Source organism: Xiphias gladius, chromosome 15 (genome assembly GCF_016859285.1).
Source record: "Xiphias gladius isolate SHS-SW01 ecotype Sanya breed wild chromosome 15, ASM1685928v1, whole genome shotgun sequence".
Taxonomy (NCBI): Eukaryota; Metazoa; Chordata; class Actinopteri; order Istiophoriformes; family Xiphiidae; genus Xiphias; species Xiphias gladius.
In genome coordinates, this window is record NC_053414.1 from 31,651,786 (window position 1) to 31,669,959 (window position 18,174).

General features: G+C 39.4%; 1 protein-coding gene across 1 annotated transcript; it reads left to right on the forward strand.

Annotated features, from left to right (window-relative positions):
• Positions 1–234: 234 nt before the first annotated feature.
• gstt1b (glutathione S-transferase theta 1b) lies at positions 235–10,977 on the forward strand. Its single transcript, XM_040144859.1, is given in 5 exon segments — positions 235–444; positions 2,590–2,696; positions 2,783–2,933; positions 7,533–7,709; positions 9,330–10,977. Coding segments are annotated over 5 exon segments (843 nt in total). The 3' UTR covers positions 9,528–10,977.
• The last annotated feature ends 7,197 nt before the right edge of the window (positions 10,978–18,174 follow it).

An 18,174-nucleotide genomic window follows, 5' to 3' on the forward strand; every position in this document is an offset into this window, starting at 1 on the left:
AGTAGTCCTCAGTTAAATGTTTGTGAGGACCAAGCACACTTTCCAGGCCCTTTCTGAGCATAAGAAAGTCCCTTTCTCTCCCTGAACTGAATATGGTTTATTTAGGCTGTGGGATACCTAATGTTGAGTCAATTACCATCTCCATCATAACGGGCATATTAGAGTTATCTGGGGGAAGCTGCCCTGGGTAGGATTGTTGTGCAGGGGGTGATGTAGGATTTTGAACAAGTGTATATGGCTGTGGAGCAGACTGCCAATACCTGGGAAATGCACTACATGGGTGTTCTGTTCTGGGCAGGCACGGGCTACGTCCATGAAGCAGGGGGCACAGGCTCTATCGGCAAAGCAGGAGACGTAGGCTGTATCGGCAAAGAAGGAGGCACAGGCTCTATCGGCAAAGCAGGAGGCGCAGGCTGCGTCATAGAAAAAGGAAGCGCAGGCTACGTCAGTGAAACAGGAGGCACAGGGGGCACAGGCTGTATCAGTGAAGCAGGAGATGCAGGCTGTATCTGTGAATAGGAGACGCAGGCTGTATCGGCAAAGCAGAGGGCGCAGACTGCATCAGTGAAGAAGAAGGTGCAGGCTGTGTCAGTGAAGCAGGAGACAAAGGGGGTACAGGCTGTATCGGTGAATCAGGAGACAGGCTTGTGAAATACATATATAAATATGTAGAGATGCTGGCATACACAAGTCTGGCCAAGTCTAGCAGCAGTCCAGGAGCTTGGTCAGCAATCTTTAATAATGTCCACAGGAGTAAAGGCAGACATGTAGATTAAATCCTGTTTCCAGTATGAATAGAAAGCAAATTATCAATTTGTAAAGTTGTGGTTATAGTTTAATGTACACACAACTTATGGAAATCACTGACGACCTGTTCAGCACTTAAACACTAACTCTGCCTTTCTTGTAACACTGGCTGAGATTGCGCAGTGCACATGTCAAATGACGTAACAGTCCTTTCATTTAATGATCACCTTGGACTTACCGAAGGAGAGTCAGAGCAGGGAAATTTGGACAAAAATCATCATAAAATCTGTAACTGAACTGTGTAAATAACAGTTAGAATATAACATTACAAAATGATATAAATAAATTTATATTTCATGTATTGTTCCACAAATCATCATAGTTAATTTAACCTCTGTTCACTACATGACTTGTGAAGTGTGACACAGACCATGTGTATCTCCAAATGGACTTTGTTGGGTCAGTCCCAGTCAAAAGTTCCGTGGCGGTTTTTATTCCCTGCAGATAGTCTGTGTAATTCTAATCTTATTCTCATTAAGAAGAGGAGATTGGTACGTGTGGAAGTTCTGCCATATTTGTAGTGTTTTTGCATGAATAAATAATTTTCATGCAGACTCCGAAATGTCATATACTTAGACTTTTTCATGACTTTTGATTAATGTCATTCCTAAAACCATCTGATAGGTTTATTACCACCAACAAATGGACTAGTGTGGCAGTAGACTCTGGTAAATTGTGGGTATACAGTAGATGTAATACAGGGAGGGGTCGCAGCATCTCATACAAACAATGATAATCGTTTGACATCTAACTTAAAAGTACTATTTTTCTACTCAGCTTTCCAAGTTAGCTTCTCAGTAGTGTTCAGAGTTTGGACTTGACTTGTGACTTGTTAGATGAACTTCTTTGTTAATGGAATTGAAGTGAGTTAATGAGAGTTAGACAGGCATTTAATTACGCTACATCACCTGTGTCTTTTGTAATGTAGATGTTTTGCTGCAGAGTTCTGTGCCATTTGACAGTTATCATTTTTGACATTAAAAAATATTAACTCCCAGGCTTAGTTTGTTTGAATGCTGGTTTATAAATGGTTATGTAAGACAGACATGAACACATACTCCATTAATTTGTTTGTATTAGTTGTAGTACATTTAATTTGACTTTACTGGGCACAGCTGTAACTACAAACATACTCCAAAACAATTTATTGAGCCAAAAAATAACCAATCAGTACATTTAAACCATATGCATATGATCGTGTTTTGTTTAAAGTGTGTTTAGTACAAAATTACACAACCCCTCATTTCTACTGCAAAGACAATCAACAGGGACATAGAAAAGTGTGAGTTATAAAAGCCATTAGATGTGAGTCGGTCGCCTTCCACCCAGTGCAGTGAGTTGTTAGCACTTTGACATTTTTGGCTTTTAGTCAAAAATTTGTATTTAGATACCTTAAATTAGATACCTAATTTGTGTTGTTTCATAAGAAAACCTTTCTTTGCTTTTAACAAAGCAGCCAGTCAAAAAATGAACAAAATTCTCATTTAAAACAGGAAGAAACTGGTTTATTGATTTAAATCGGGAACTATCTGATCAGAGGATCAGAAGTACACAGATTACAGATCTGAGAAGATACTTTACATCTTTTCAGTACTTTCAGTGCTTTGGACCCATTTCACTCAGTACCAAATAAGTACTGAGGCTTGATTCCCATCCAAAGAATCTGAAGCAATAAGTAGACTAATCAAAAATACTGAGCATTCAGCTCAGCATGTAATGTCTTTGTGAATAGCTTTAGATAATTCCAGGCTAAAGCCTTACTGCTGTAGCTGACTGACCCAGGTGTGTGTGTTGGTTTCAGGTGAGCAGTATGGAGAGGAGTTTGGGAAGATTAGCTTGAAAAGAAAAGTCCCTGCTCTGTGAGATGGAGACTTCTGTCTGGCTAAAAGGTGATCATTTAAACATTCAGACTAACGGGTCCTTTATAAAGTAATGTGTCCTGTGTGGTGGTTATTAGTGCTGTTTGCCTCTGCAGCATTGCCATCCTGCTTTATCTGGCTGAAAAGTTTAAGCCTCCAGACTTATGGTATCCGGCTGACCTCTAGCAGTGCGCTCGCATTAATGAGCATCAGTTATGGCAGCACATGGCCATCTGTCTGCATGGATCCAAGATGTTCTGGCTCCAGGTATGGTCACTTACACCTGTCATGTTTGCCTGATTTTTAAAGTGTGAGCTTTTCCCTCCAGCTGCAAGGAAGTGAGGTCAGCTGGAGGGAAAACGCCAGGCCAGTGCTGGTCTGAGTTAGAGCTGTTGGCAGTTTTCCTGCTTCCATTGTTCTGCTGGTGTGTGCACTTGGGTCTGTCTGGGCTTGTCTTTCATCATTCAGAACCACTGCTCCCCATATACAGTGAAAGAGAAGATCTGTTACTAGAAATATGAAGCTCTAAACTGGTTTTCAAAGAAGTTTTTGTTGTATCATATTAGGGCTGTAGTCTCCTGGTTGACTGGTCGATCGATTGGCCAATATGCTCTCAATTGACCAAATTCTCATCAATTTGACAATCGCCATTGTTACTTTCATAAGGAGAAAAGCGCTACAGCAATAGCATTCCAGGATTAATCCATTACTTTCGACGTTCGGAGGGACACACTACCTGTAAAAGGTTTTCACAACTTTGAAATCACCCAACCAAATGGAGACTGCTAGTTCTAACTTATTTAGCATTTAATGAACTTTTAATGAATTTTTAATGAACATTTACTCTGAGTCGGCTCCAAACTAACTGATACCATTTCATAGAAGTCATTGGTGTGGCTGCATTTTGTTCAAATAGATGACCAAACAGTCCAAGTGTAAACTTTGCAAACATCAGTTTGCATATGACAGCTCAACAACCAACATGGGAATCATTTAAAAACGGTAGGCTAACTTGTCTGCATTAGGATGCCCTGTCAACTTTCTTGTTTAACATTTGAGGCTTTGAATGTGAACATATCAAGATTGGCATATTTCCATAAATTATGCTGAAAATACTGTCTTTTTATGTTTATTTATAATTCATTATAAGGCTACCAGATAGAGTGCACCCAGTGCACTTTGGCCGATTTAATCTAGGGATAACCTTCAGATTTTTTTTCTGCCCAACCCCTCGATTGGTTGAAGAGTAGGCACGATTTCAGTCAACCAAGATTTTCTTTGGTTGACTATATTAGTCAACCAATTGGTTGACTGCCATCATACAGCCCTATATTATATTTCATTCTCTTTTCACATTGTATCAGTGTGGCATTAACTGAGATTACTGCTTTCTGTAAACGACCTAAAAGCAAAGGACAGAGATAATTCCCTCAGAGTTTTATATGGAACACGGAGAAATGCCCCAGTATACAAGAATTCAACATTATCCAGCTTTCTGTTGGCCTGTTTCTGTGCCTCCAGCTGCTCCCTGTTTCTGTTCAATCTTACACAAACCACATCAGCAGGAACAGGAAGACAAGTAGCATCAATACAAGCCATTCTTTGTATGACCAGTGTTAGACTTTGGTTTCAGCAGGTAGATAATTTTACATAATTTAAACAACAACCCTTTTTGGTTTGTGGCCAGTGATCACAGCTTGTGTCAGTCTATGATTTAGGAGCAATAGCACCAATGAGGGATTGTTTCTTCAAAATATCTCACCAGAAAGTCTGAAAAAAATATATGAGTATGTGTAAAAGAGTTATTGTTTTCTTCTTTCCTGTCCTTTCCTTACAGTCCTATTTGCTGGAGCAGCCCATTTCTCTCAAGCTTAAAATTCACTTGAATGTATATTAATGCCTAACGAGGCTTCAAATGAATATTCTGTGATGTATTTTATTTGATACTGACTTTGTCTAAACACATAGGCCTATACTCTAAAACTAATTTTTCCAGTTTGGAAATAATTAGAGAGATGTAGAAGGAAAAAGTAAGAGAGCAAGGGAGGGAAACAGTTTTCCTGCTGCTACATCTCCATCTCTTCATCTTTTTGTCTGACAAACATCATCATCACAGCTGACATGTGGTCAGCAGAGGGACAGTCAATCCGTTATTCTGCTGAGTTTCAGTCCATTTGCTCTGTGTTGTAATGCAGTTGAATTCATGATTTCGTTCTCATTTACAGATTTTTCTGTTTCTGTTGTCAGACAATTAACAAGGGTGAAATGCTAATTTGATCTGAGGTCATACACACTACCTGTTAAATTGGCAATCTTTGGTGATTCCCGAGGATTTGGGGCTAAAACAGTAAAGGCACAATCACCTTTTGTTTGGCAGTTGGAGCAGTGGATGGGTAATAGGCCAAGATTTGAGGATCAGAGTGGTTGAGAAGTGAAATAAGGAACAAGGAGATCAGAAATTTAACTGGGGGCAAGATCATACAGTGCCTTATATGTAATCAACAGAAACTTGTAGTGTATTCTTAATTTTATAAGAAGCCAGTGGAGGGATGCAAGAACAGGGGTAATGTGGGACCGGTGGCTGGTTCTAGTTAACAGCCTGTCAGCTGTTTTTTGTATTTGCATTAAACTGCACATGATTTAGAGGGTCTTGACTTAGGCACGTTAAAATGGAATTTATGATAACCAAGAACGGAGAAAATGAAAGTGTGAATTAATTATTTTTCAGAACCGAGTGTCTGTGGTGAAATTTCTGGGAAAAATGCTGTACTAAGTTACTGCTAATGAGAACTGAGCATTTCCTACTGCTGCAGCTTCACATTAAAAGTATTTAACTGGCAAAACGGAAGTTTACTTTTAATGTGAAGTAGTCAGAAAATGCAATGTGTTTGTAAGTGACCTCAGCACATACCTCTATTGATCATTAAAAATGTGTCTATAAAACAAGACTGACAACAAAACTGTCATTTTGGGCATTTTTGGACAGTGGATTAGTTTGAAATATTGCAGGGAGTAATGGAACAAGAAGGAGCAGCCACAGTGAGCTGTTAGATGAAGAGCTAAAGGCGACAGGTTTCACACCTCCAACTTCTCAGCGAGGTAACTAACGCATTTCACTGTGCCCTGCTGTTCACAGACACATGCTGTGTGCAGCATAAAATCAGATCACAGAATAATGGAAAAAGGCCAATTAGTAGTACTATTAAACTGCAATTATTTACCACCAGTAACTACAGATGTCGCCAAATCAACAAGGGCTGACAGCCTCGAGATTGACACGTTAACCTGTGGTCATTCCCCAAGCTGTATATATATATATATATATATATATATATATATATATATATATATATATATATATATATCTGCAAATCTGTATTTAAAACCAGGGGTGTACAACACAAACAAATGTCACTCCACTTCTACCAAACTTCAGTGGACACTGGAACAATGACAGAGCCATAAGTCAACTGGATCCTGGTGACATCAAGTGTTAGATGATGAGGTTAAAATGATTGTTGCCCAGCCCTCCTGGGTTGTATTTCACTTTCTCACCTCGACCTTAATGCAGGAACCTTTTTTTTAATTATATATGCCCTATTTAAAGTTTCTGAAATCAGAATATGATGTTTACATGTGCAAATACAACACAGAAAAACTGTAAAACCGAAAAAACGATCATAACTGGGACAGAGCCATAAGTCAGTGTGAAAATAAACACTCTTTGCCTTACAAACTTAATTGTCACGTCAGGGTTTTTGGATGTTTATTTTAGAACAGTAGTTAATTAAAATGGTAAAGGTGCACTGCAGTGATGTAATAGTGTACTTACATTAGGTTGGGAGTTTCACAAGAGACAGAAAAAAGAGGTCAAAGTCATTAGGGAACCGTGATGTATACATCATAAGTGCAACATCCAAGGTTCGACTCCTGTCCCCAAAGACCTTTGTTGCATGTCAGCTCACCCTCTCTCTTCACACATTTCCTGTTGCTCTCTGCACTGACTAACTGACTGAATAAAGGCAAAATGCCAAAAAAATAATCTTGAAAAAATCTAAGCATCAGATGCCAACATATCCTGACTTTTAGTCCCTAATATGGGTCAATCTTCACAAATACTGCATCTTACATTTCACATGATGCAACTCAATAGCAGCTTTTTTATTATAGCTTCCCTGTCCATATCTTTCAAACTCCTCACCTTCACTCTGTAACAAACCATCCATTATAAATTTGTCGTCTTCAAGCCAAAACTGAGATAACCGTGTTGACATCACTATGACATCATCAGGGTTATTTTGTCAGACTTGATAAAGCTCCGCCAGAGCGACAGAAGATATTATATCACTGCTTTCACAGGCTGAGTTGTAAATTTCTAGTTTGAACTCAAAGTGTGAAATTGGTGGAGTGGCCCTTTGAGATAGATATAATATGTGTTGCTCATGAGTAGAAAATGCAACATTGCATGTAAAAATGGTCAACTCTTGTGTCTCAGTGAGCCTGTGAAGAAAGAGTGGCACTTTGAAAGCTTGTGACTGATCACTGGCACTAAAATGAGTGTGAGGAAAGAGTTAACCTTCCTCCTGCAACACAGCAGTACAAGAGAAAACAATAAGATCATGTGCTCACAAGCTGAACATTCTGAACTCGGTTTTTTCTCAGGCTGTTTTGGGAAGCGACAGGTTAAATGCTGCATTTTTTCTGCTTTCCACTCTTCATCACATGATCTGCTCAGTCTTTGTATAAGTGTTCATCTCCTCCTGAAAACATAATTTTGTATCAAGAACAAGCTCACTGACAGATAATGTGTTATTTCATCTGCACTTCCTGGAGATCAGACTCGAGATCTTTGTGTTTGTGCTATAGCTTTTGATTCCCAAGGTGCTGGGTGTGGATGTCCTGCAGGACAAGATGGATGTAGCCTTGCAGGACCTGAATGGTTACCTGAAACTCATGGAAGAAAAGTTTGTCCAGGACAGGCCCTTCATTGCAGGCGATCACATCTCATTGGTCGACCTAGTCGCCATTGTTGAGGTCATGCAGGTGAGCATTGAGAATGCTCCAAGTTTAGAGGACCAAAACAATAATTTTTCAATAACTTATGTTGGGAAATATAAACATGTTTATTCTAAGAAAAATATTTTTTTCATTTAACAATTTCTCAAAGGTAAAATGTTCTCTAAACACAAGAAGCCACTTAACAACTTTTCCTAAATAAAAGTCTAAAACATTTTGTCTTTAAAGCTGCATTAATATATAGTAGAAATGAGCTGTAACCATAACACTGACATAATATCACCTTATAAAGTTGTTACAGTGAATTTGAGAACAGTTGTTTATTTCCACACCCAAACGTTTTCTCTGAAAACAGCTGCTGCTGCAACTGGAAACAAGGCTAATGAGAGCCATGACTATAAACCAAAATAGTAAAGTTGTTGTGGTAAAATCAAAACAATGAGCTTCATATATCTGAGGAAAACTGCCGAGTCAGGCCATGATTGTCTCTGAGTTCATCACCACCAGCAACACCTGGTACATACTGTACAAGTAGTCACGTGATCCATTGTGAATATTAGCTTAAATCAGAAGAATCAGTAAAAAGATAATGGACCTGAACAGACAACATTCATTACTTGACACTTGGTCAGTACTGCAAAGTACTGAGGTTCAGTAGTCAGCCCAGCAGTCTTTCCTGTGGGTAAGGTTAAGGTACTTTCTCTTCCACTCTGTCTGCACTCTTAATCAACCCTTCACTAAACTACACCCTCCATACTTATTACCAAAATGCCTGTTAAGCTTGTCCCTGTCACACAGGGATACAGTTTACAGTGACACCTGTAAGTTGTACAGTTGAAGATTTACCATCCAAATCTATAGTCATTTTTTAAAATGGCTCTTTGAGTTGACATGTCTAGGTGATGACAGTTGGTTTGTCAGCTGAAATGAAAACTTTCATTGTCACAGATTTAATCAGCTAGCAAGCTAATTAATGTTAGCTCCATGATTTGGTTGAGAACTATGTGACTGACTTTTTAAAATTTAACACACACTGCTATCATGTCCCCAGTTCTTCTTTCATTCTGCATGGATGACGTTTCCACTACCCATGGTCCTCCTCAGGTGAGGGTTAGGGTTGCTGTTGTCAGATACATGCAGCAGCTACCTGTCCCTGTAGAAGACATGGAAATAAAGGAGCAGCATTGTTCTTGTTTTGCAGGTTATAGCTGGTAAGCTCTAGTACTACAGTACAATATAGTGAGGAAGACTGTTAGGAATAGAATAGAATAGAACACAAACATAACTTTGTTTGAATACTAACTATATTGGACAAGAAACAGGCTAGATTTATTCTTCATGGTTCATATGTTGTGTGTTTAATTTTGACAAGAAGAAAGGCTTGTAGGATGAGGCCTAATGTAACACAATCTCTGGTAATGACTTAGTTTGGTCGGCTACAGTGTTAATTACCCAATGTTAGCCCAAAACACATGAAGTGATAGCAATAACTGCATGAAGCGTAAAAAAACAGATTGAAATGACACAGCATTCCTTGTCAACACATTGATAAGGAATGAAGTGGGTCAGTAAGCAGAGGGGCTAGCTGAAAAGTGGCATTTTCCACATTAACAGGCCTTCTTCTCCTCCCCTCTATCCTACTGACAGCCTGTGAGCTCTGGCCTGGACGTGTTTGAGGAGAGACCCAAGCTGAGCGCATGGTGGGACAGAGTCCAGGCTGTCATTGGAAAGGACCTGTTCAACAATGCCCACCAGACCATCCTGGAAGCCCAGGAGAGTGCGACACTGATGGATGCCAGCAAGATGCTGTTCTTCGAGCCCAAGATCCTCAAATTATTCATGTGAAGAGGAGAACACTAGTTCTGTATAAACTAAATTTGTTAGGTTTCTGGTACTTTATAATCCAGCCTGTGATTACAGTGGAGGTTAGTTGTATAAATCAGGTACCAATATTGAATGACACAAGACTATGGGGAACAATCGGGTATTTTATAGGAAAGGAGAAATAAATGATACTCTAAGTATTTCTGTAAATACTAGTTACCTAAAGGTACATTACTGTGAAACAAAGCTGAAATTTGGGGAAAATTATGTTAATGGAATTTTTCTTATTCTGTCGTTCAAGAGCAAACAGTCACACATTATATTAAAGCCCGCATACTTTATTCCACTATAGCTACATTTAAGTACTAGTAGGAAACAGTATTTTATTGGTACCTGATTAATACAAGCTGTATTATAATGTTACCAAGTTCCCTTTTGAACACAGAGACAACACAGCCAATACACATATCATGATACCAACACAGTCAATACACGTATCATGATACATCTCTGTTGTTACTTATAGAATGGATATTACAAAATGTGCATTCCCAGTGTCTTGTATGAAGACTTCCCATAGTTTGACAGTAAAAGCACCAGAATGTTTTCCATCAGTATGACAGCTTTTGATGTGAAGGACTGGGCAATTGAGGCAGACAAACAGTTGTGGAGTCAGTAGGACTGAATATGTAACGCAGAGGAATGTGAACTTTAAGATAACTGCTCTTCCGAGAGCTGCAGTATGTCTTGTGTCCACAACATCAGCCTGTTTCCTTAATGCGTCACTGTGGTCAAATGCACTTAATCCACTGTGCTTCATGTGATGAGACATGTTAACGCTTCTTCAAGCCTTAGGTTCATTGTGTGGCTCCTGCAGTGAGATCATGTGGATAATATAGTGAAATATGTTATGAAAAGGTTTGTAAGAATATAAAATGAAATACAAAAAATTGCAACAATAATATAACAACATGTAAAATATAAGATAACATGATATGTTATACATACAACAAGATTATTGTTTTAAAAAGGAACTAATTTGGGATCTGGTAATAATGAGATAATATGTCATAAAATCAAAATGTCTTGTTATAACGCCAAAAATTTCTCGTTAAAATGGAAAAGTTCATCGTTGGAAGAAGAAATTTATCGTTTTTGTCTTGTGACAGTGATACACTGCCGTAAGCTAGTTTTTCAAATGAAAAGATGTAGTTGGATAGTTTATGGGAAAACGATCTCCATCATTTTCCAGATATGTTAAACACAGGGATCCCTATAGTCTGCATTATGTACTGTCTCTGTTACATGCAGGCCCAGTTGTGGTTCTTTAAGTGTTATCCCAGTACCTGGCACCTGGTGGTAACCTGTGAATATGGCACTGCAAGACATTTGTTTTCTCTGAACATTTTTACATATATATAATCATAAAGAGATGAGTGTAAATAATGACAAAGCGTTAAAAAACTTGTGTACAGTACCATTTGTCTTGCCTTTGATTTTATCACTTCTGTATTAACTTCTTGCCATCTGAGATCTGAACTGCTGCTTTGTTGTTGAAGACTTGGACCATGTAAAGGACTAACATGCAGAAATATTGAAACAGCTATACATTTTAAGGCGTCATTTTCCACTTTCTTTAATTTGAAAAGAAATCCACCGTCAAATTTTTATTCTTTTGCAACACTGGAAAAAAATGCATGTGTATATTTTGATTTCTTTTTAAAATGCAGTCTAATGTGAGTACTTGTCTATTACTTCTAGTATTTTCAGTCATCACAATAAGGTGATCATTTGTCAAACAGCCACAGCTACCATCTCACCGGCAGCTGTTGGCTTCACCAGAGGTGCCACGGATACAGATTTAGAGAGGTATCCTCCAAAACTCATTTCAGCTGTTTGTATTCGCGATTTCAATCATTCGGTCATTACTCATGACCATAGCTGAGCGTCAGAACTAAGAATGACTGGTAAATCGAAAGCTTTGCCTTTCAGCTTGGCTCCCTCTTTACCAAAATGGTCTGGTAAAACACCCGCTTTACTGCTGACGCAGCACCAATTCACCTGTTAATCTCCATCACATCTCCACGCTCAACTCTATCCTACCCTCACTAGTGAACAAGACCCCAAGATACATAAACTCTGTACCACGGGGCAGAAACTTCGTCCAGACCCGAATGGAGCAATCCACCATTTCCGGCAGAGAACCATGGCCTCAGACTTGGCGGTGCTGACCCTCATCCCAGCTGCCTCACACCTGCTACTGCAAACAGCCCCAGTGTATGCTGAAGGTCAGGGTCTGATGAAGCCACCAAAACCAAATCATCTGCAAATTGCAGAGATGCAATTCCGAGGCCCCCAAACAGAAAATTATCTGCCCCCTGGCTACGCCTTGAAATCCTTTCCATGAAGATCATAAACAGGATTGGAGATTAAGGACAACCGTGGTGGAGGTCAACACCACTCAAAATGTGTTTGAATTCCTGCCAAGAATATGGTCACAACCTTCAATCTAGTTATATAGGGACCAAATGGCTCATAGCACCAGCCAAGGAACTCCATATTCCCACAGTACCCCATACAAGATCACCCAAGGGACCCAGTTGTAGGCTTCTTCCAAGTCCACAATTCACATGTAGACTGGATGAGCAAACTCTGATGACCCCTCAAGTAGCCTTGCAAGGGTAAAGAGTTGGTCCACTGTTCCAGGGGCAGGAAGAAATCCGCATTGCCCCGTCCTGAATCTGAGGTTCGATGATCAGCCTACTTTCCAGCACCCTGGCATAAACTTTGCCCGGGAGGCTGAGCAGTGTGATAGGCCGATAATTAGAGAACACTCTCCGGTCCCCCTTTTTAAAAATGGCAACCAACAGCTTGCCAGTCCATAGGCACTGTCCCCAACCTCCATACAACACTGAAGAGGCATGTCAGCCAGAGATCCCAACAATGTCCAGAGCCTTCAGCATCTCAGAGGGAATCTCAACCACTCCTGGTGCCTTGCCAGGACATGTTGGTCGGGTTCAGGAGTTCCTCAAAGTGTTCCCTCCACCACCGCCAGATGGTTTGCGAGAACTTCCTTGAAGCCAATTGAATGTCCTTCTCCATGGCCCTCCAAACCCCTCCCACACCCAGGTTTTTGTGGCTGCAACTGCTGCAGCTGCAGCCCTTCTGACCTGCCAGAACTTGTCTGCTGCTTCAGAAGATCCCTGGGCCAGCCAGGCCCAAAAGGATTCCTTCATCAGCTTGAGGGCTTCCCTCACTACCGGTGTCCACTAGTGGGTTCTTGGGTTGCTGCCATGATAGGTAACCACGACCTTCCAACCACAACCCTAACAACCAACCCCCTTTGATTATGGCCAACTCAGATTGTATGTCCCCAAACTCCCCCGGGATGCATGCAAAATTCTTCCGGAGGTGGGCGTTAAAGACCTCACAGAAAGGGGCCTCTGCCAGAAATCCCCAGTTCACATTCACTACATGATTTGGTTGTGTCAGGTCTGTCTGGCCGCCTCCCCTGCCATCATTGATCTTAGATGTTCAGGTACCAAGTACACTAATGAATTACCTTAAACTACATGAGCATTGACATTCCCCAGAAGAACAATAGAGTCCCCAAGTTTTGCCCTTTCCAAGACCGCACCCATAGACTCCATGAAGGCCAGATCCTCTGAGCTGCTGTTGGGTGCGTAAGAATGAGCTTGTCATCAAATTTTGAAGAGATTGTTAAGGGCCATTTGACTCAGTCTTCAACGACACAGACATTATCCCTAAGTTCCAAGAGCTACATCATAACACCTACCTAAATTTTTAACTAACTTCTCTAACACCGTTGCATTTGCCTCCTCATCTATATAAAACCTCTTACTTGAAAGCATACCCTAAAATTTAAATACTCCTTAAACTTAACCTTCATCTTAGCCCACTTTAAATTAGTGTTCAACTTATCCAGCAGCCTTTTGGTACATGCTGGCACCTGTATGTGTGGTAAGCGCTTCCCTGACTGAAGCATCTCTCCCTCTACCACGTACTTAAATGCTCTAATTATAACTTCCATTTTCATGATCAAAACTAACGGTGAAATTGTGCATCCTGCCATGATGCCATTTTCCAACTGCTGCCACACTGCAGTAAACTCTGTAGTTGTGAAACATATCTGGATGTCATGCAAAATATTCTCTTGAAATAGTCTAATGTCTCCCACAGGCTATGTGGAACATAAATGAATACATTTGCTAAATCACATCCAAGTCTCTTTCCTTCTTTGCTGATTGAATTTGATGCCAGATCACGCTTGTGTACTCCAAGCATCCAGAAAAACATGGTATTGCAGCTTTCTGCATGGAGGTGTTGATAAGCTTATTCCTTTCGACTAATCATCCAATCTCTCAAAAACAAATGAAGATAAATTTTCCTTGAAAGCAGTTTAGTGTTTATACATATCTTAGGAAAACTACTAATTTTCATGCCATATCCTTCAAAAGGTGACACCCCCAAATTTAGTAATATTACTGTGATTATCTGTTTATGTCAGGTAAAAAAAAACAGTCCACCACACCTATCTGGTTAAAGGAACAGTTTGATATTTTGGGAAATACTCTTATTCACTTTTTATACGAGAGTTATCTGTCTCTTATGTTAGCTACAGCCAGGAGATGGTTGGCATAGCATGACGACTGGAAGCAAGTGGAAACAGCTAGCTCTCTCTAAAAGTAGAAAACACCTACCAGTACCTCCAAATATCATTAATGAACATCTTTTATCTTGTTTGTTTAATCCATGCACAAACAGATTTTTTTTTTAACTTTAGCTATTTTCATACTTAATGAGCAGATACGAGAGTGGTATCAAGCTTTTCGTCTAACTCATGGCAAGAGAGCAAGTTAGAGTATTTACCAAATTGTCAAACTGTTCCTCTAAGTTTTGCTTTGTTTTTTGGGGGTAATGGGCTGAGATGTTCATAAATGTTGCTGTTTACTGACATGAAGTTCATGCAGTTTTCAAACACTTATCTTTAGAGATTTGCCTGAGAATATATCCAGTGGCTGAATAAAGTTAAATATTTAATTTCATTCTCTTTTCAGAGAGATAATCTAAATTTGACTCAAGGATGGCAGCCATACCTGCTATTCAACCTAACTTATTCCTGGAGTAATGCAGAGGTAAAATTTGTATGACCACAGATGAGAAATGTTCTTGTTCTGTTTGAGGGTGCAAAATTAGTTTTTAGGTTGAGTTACATTTCTCCAATCCACGCTGTAAAATAACCTACCATGTGCAAGAAACATCTTGACATATCACTGTTTATTTAGATTACTTGCTATGAACCACCAGTATATCATTTCTCAACTGCTAATAAAGTTTTGCTGTTCATATTTTCTTAAAGTAACATTCTTATGTTTCTAGAAATATGCTCGATTATTTGCTTAATTTGAGATATCAGATATGTCTATTTCATCCCTCTGTATCCAGGATGTGATTAGCCTAGTTTAGCACAGAGACTGGAAGCAGGGAGCTCAAAACTTAATTAAGATATTCTCCCAAATGTTCGACCATTCCATCCAAGTGCAACCACAACCATTTTCACTGCTGCAGTTTGTTGTTCAGTGGTTGATCTGTTATAAAGCATCATAGACAATCATCTTTATTTTGTAGTATTTGTACAGGAACTTTTTTTGTAACTTTAAAGGGTCAATTCACCATTTTTTCACTGACATCTAATGGTATCTCCATGCAGATGTTTTATATCTGTCTCCAAGGTTTCTCAGCCTCCACCTCAACTGACACACAAGGGAGTAATTTCAAAGTAAAACAGGAAATAGGAGTCCAAAGAGTAACTCAGAGGGCTGAAAGGCAAAGTGTCACGGCTCCGGCTGTAACTTCCAAGTTTTCCCTGATTAAAAATATGACAAGATACCAACAAATATGGTGTCCTGTAAACTTGCATTTTCTTGAACTCAAAAGACTAAGAAATGTTACAAGATTGTGGGAATAATGAGAAAAGTATTTTATTTTTTATTTGTAAATACTAATCTAACTCTACTGCTAGAAATGACAGGACTTTAGTATCAGAGTGATAGTGTTTATGGGACAAAAAGAATGCAGTTTGTAAGCTTCGGTTCATATGAAAATAGTCTAGTGTGCATGCTCATATACACGTGTGCTCTGTATGTTTTGTTTACTTGTAATGTTATGAGGTTGTTGATATTTTGGGGCAATCGCACATTTACAGAAACTCTGATTTATTAACATTATCCCTGCTAGATAATTAACTACATTACAACCACAACAGTCTCTATGGCAGAGTGTCATCACTGCGTCTGCTTTGATGTGTAAAATTTAATTGTGGGAGTTGTTCCAACAATAAGGAAACATGTTATCTCTAAACAGTAACTGAATGGATGTAATCAGAGAGCAGGTTACAACAGCACATAGCACAGTACACATATAACATAAAGATGTGTAGCAATAATGAGACTAATAATGAAACTAATAATTATAATAATAGGGTGAATAATAGTAATAATAAAACTAAATATAATAATAGATGATAATATTTGAAGCAGTGGGTGTTGAGCAGGATCATGGGGGCAGTAGGTGGTTTGCAGTCATAGATCCAGACTCTCTAGCACCAGGGTCAGAAATACCTGCAGAAAGCAATAGGAAGAGAGATGAGAGAGACGGGAAAGCACAAAACTACTGGAGAGAGAAGAAGTCTAGTTAGTAACGAGCATTGATGCCATATGAATCTGTGCAGATGGAGAGGAAGAGGAGGAGAGAGGGGCTTGGTGCATCATGGGAAGTCACCTGGCAGTCTAGGCCTATAGCAGCATAACTAGGGGATGGTTCAAGACGAGTCTGAGCCAGCCCTAACTGTAAGCTTTATCAAAAAGGAAGGTTTTAAGCCTACTTTTAATTGTGGAGAGTGGTCTGCCTCCCTGACCAAAACTGGTACTATGAGCTCTTTCAGATAACACAGGAGAAATGTGATCTCTTTTCCTAGTTCCTGCCAGTACTCACGCTGCAGCATTCTGGATCAGCTGGAGAGTATTTAATGATTTGTTGGGACAGCCTGATAATAAGGAGTTGCAATAATCCAGCCTACTAATTTTTCTGCATCTTTTTGAGAATGAAATGATAAGTCAGTGCCGGTTAAGGGCAGGAGGAGATGAATTTTGTCTCTAATAGTTAGAATTTTATCGTTAAAGAAGCTCATGAAATCGACAGTACTGAGAGCTATAGGAATACATTGATCAGTAGAGCTATGACTCTCTGTAAGCCTGGCTACAATGTTGAAAAGAAACCTAGGGTTGTTTTTATTTTCCCCTATCAGAGATGAGTAATAGGGTGCTCTGGTATTACAGAGGGATTTTCCTATATGTTTTAAGACTATCATGTCTGGCTAAGTGGGATTCTTCCAGTTTGGTAGAACGCCATATCCTTTCAGGTTTTCGCGTAGTTTGCTTTAATATATGGGTTTGGGATTTGTACTATGGAGCTAACCTTCTTTGTTTTATTATCTTCTTTTTTAGAGGGGCAATAGAGTTGAGTGTCATTCTCATTGAGCCTGCAGCACTATCAACAAGATGGTCAATTTGGGAGGGACTAAAGTTAGCATAGGAGTCCTCTGTTATATTGTAACATGGTAGTGAATTAAGTGCTGATGGAATCAGTTCCATAAATTTAGCTACAGTACTATCAGATAGAAATCTAGTAAAGACATTTTTGCCTAATAGTGTGTAGTCCAGTAACAGGAATTCAAAAGTTATTAAATAATGGTCCGATAAAAGAGGATTCTGTGGTAAGACTATTCAATGTTCCATTTTGATGCCATAAGTCAGAACGAGGTTCAGGGTGTGGTTAAAACAGTGAGTGGGTTTATTTACACCCTGAGCGAAGCCAATTGAGTCTAACAATGAGATAAACGCAGTTTTAAGGCAATCATTATCAGCATCCATATGAATATTGAAATCATCCACTGTAACTAGTTTATCTTTACTAAGGACTAAACTTGATAAAAACTCTGAGAATTCAGATAAAAATTCATAGTATGGGCCAGGAGCGTGGTACACTATAATGAATAGAACAGGCTTTAAAGTTTTCCATGATGGATGTGTAAGACTAAGAGCCGGGCTTTTGAATTAGTTAAAATGGAGTTTAGGTTTAGGGTCCATTATTAGGCTTGAGTTGAAAATGGCTGCAACTCCACCTCCTCGACTGGTGCCTCGAGGAATGGGAGTATTAATATGATTGGGGGAGTGGATTCATTTAGGCAAACATGTTAACATGACACAGCCAGGTTTCAGTGAGACTAAATATATCAATATAATAATCTGAAATTAGATCATTTACTAATATGGCTTTGGATTGGAGCGATCTAATGTTTAAGAGTCCACATTTAATTCTCCTATTTTGTTGTACTTCTGCAGTGGTGGTCTTAATTTTTATTAGATTTCTGTGTACAACTCCTCTTCTGTTTATTTATGAGTTAATTAATTTAGGTGGTCGGGGGGCAGACACAGTCTCTATGGGAGTTTGGGTGGGTGACTGCTGCTGGATGTACAGAGAAGCATGTAAGACTGCAACTCTGCCTCCTGCTCTCAACTCGGGATTATCATGGTTTTGGTCTACTAATAAACTCAGTCAGATTTTTAGATGTAAGAGCTGCTCCATC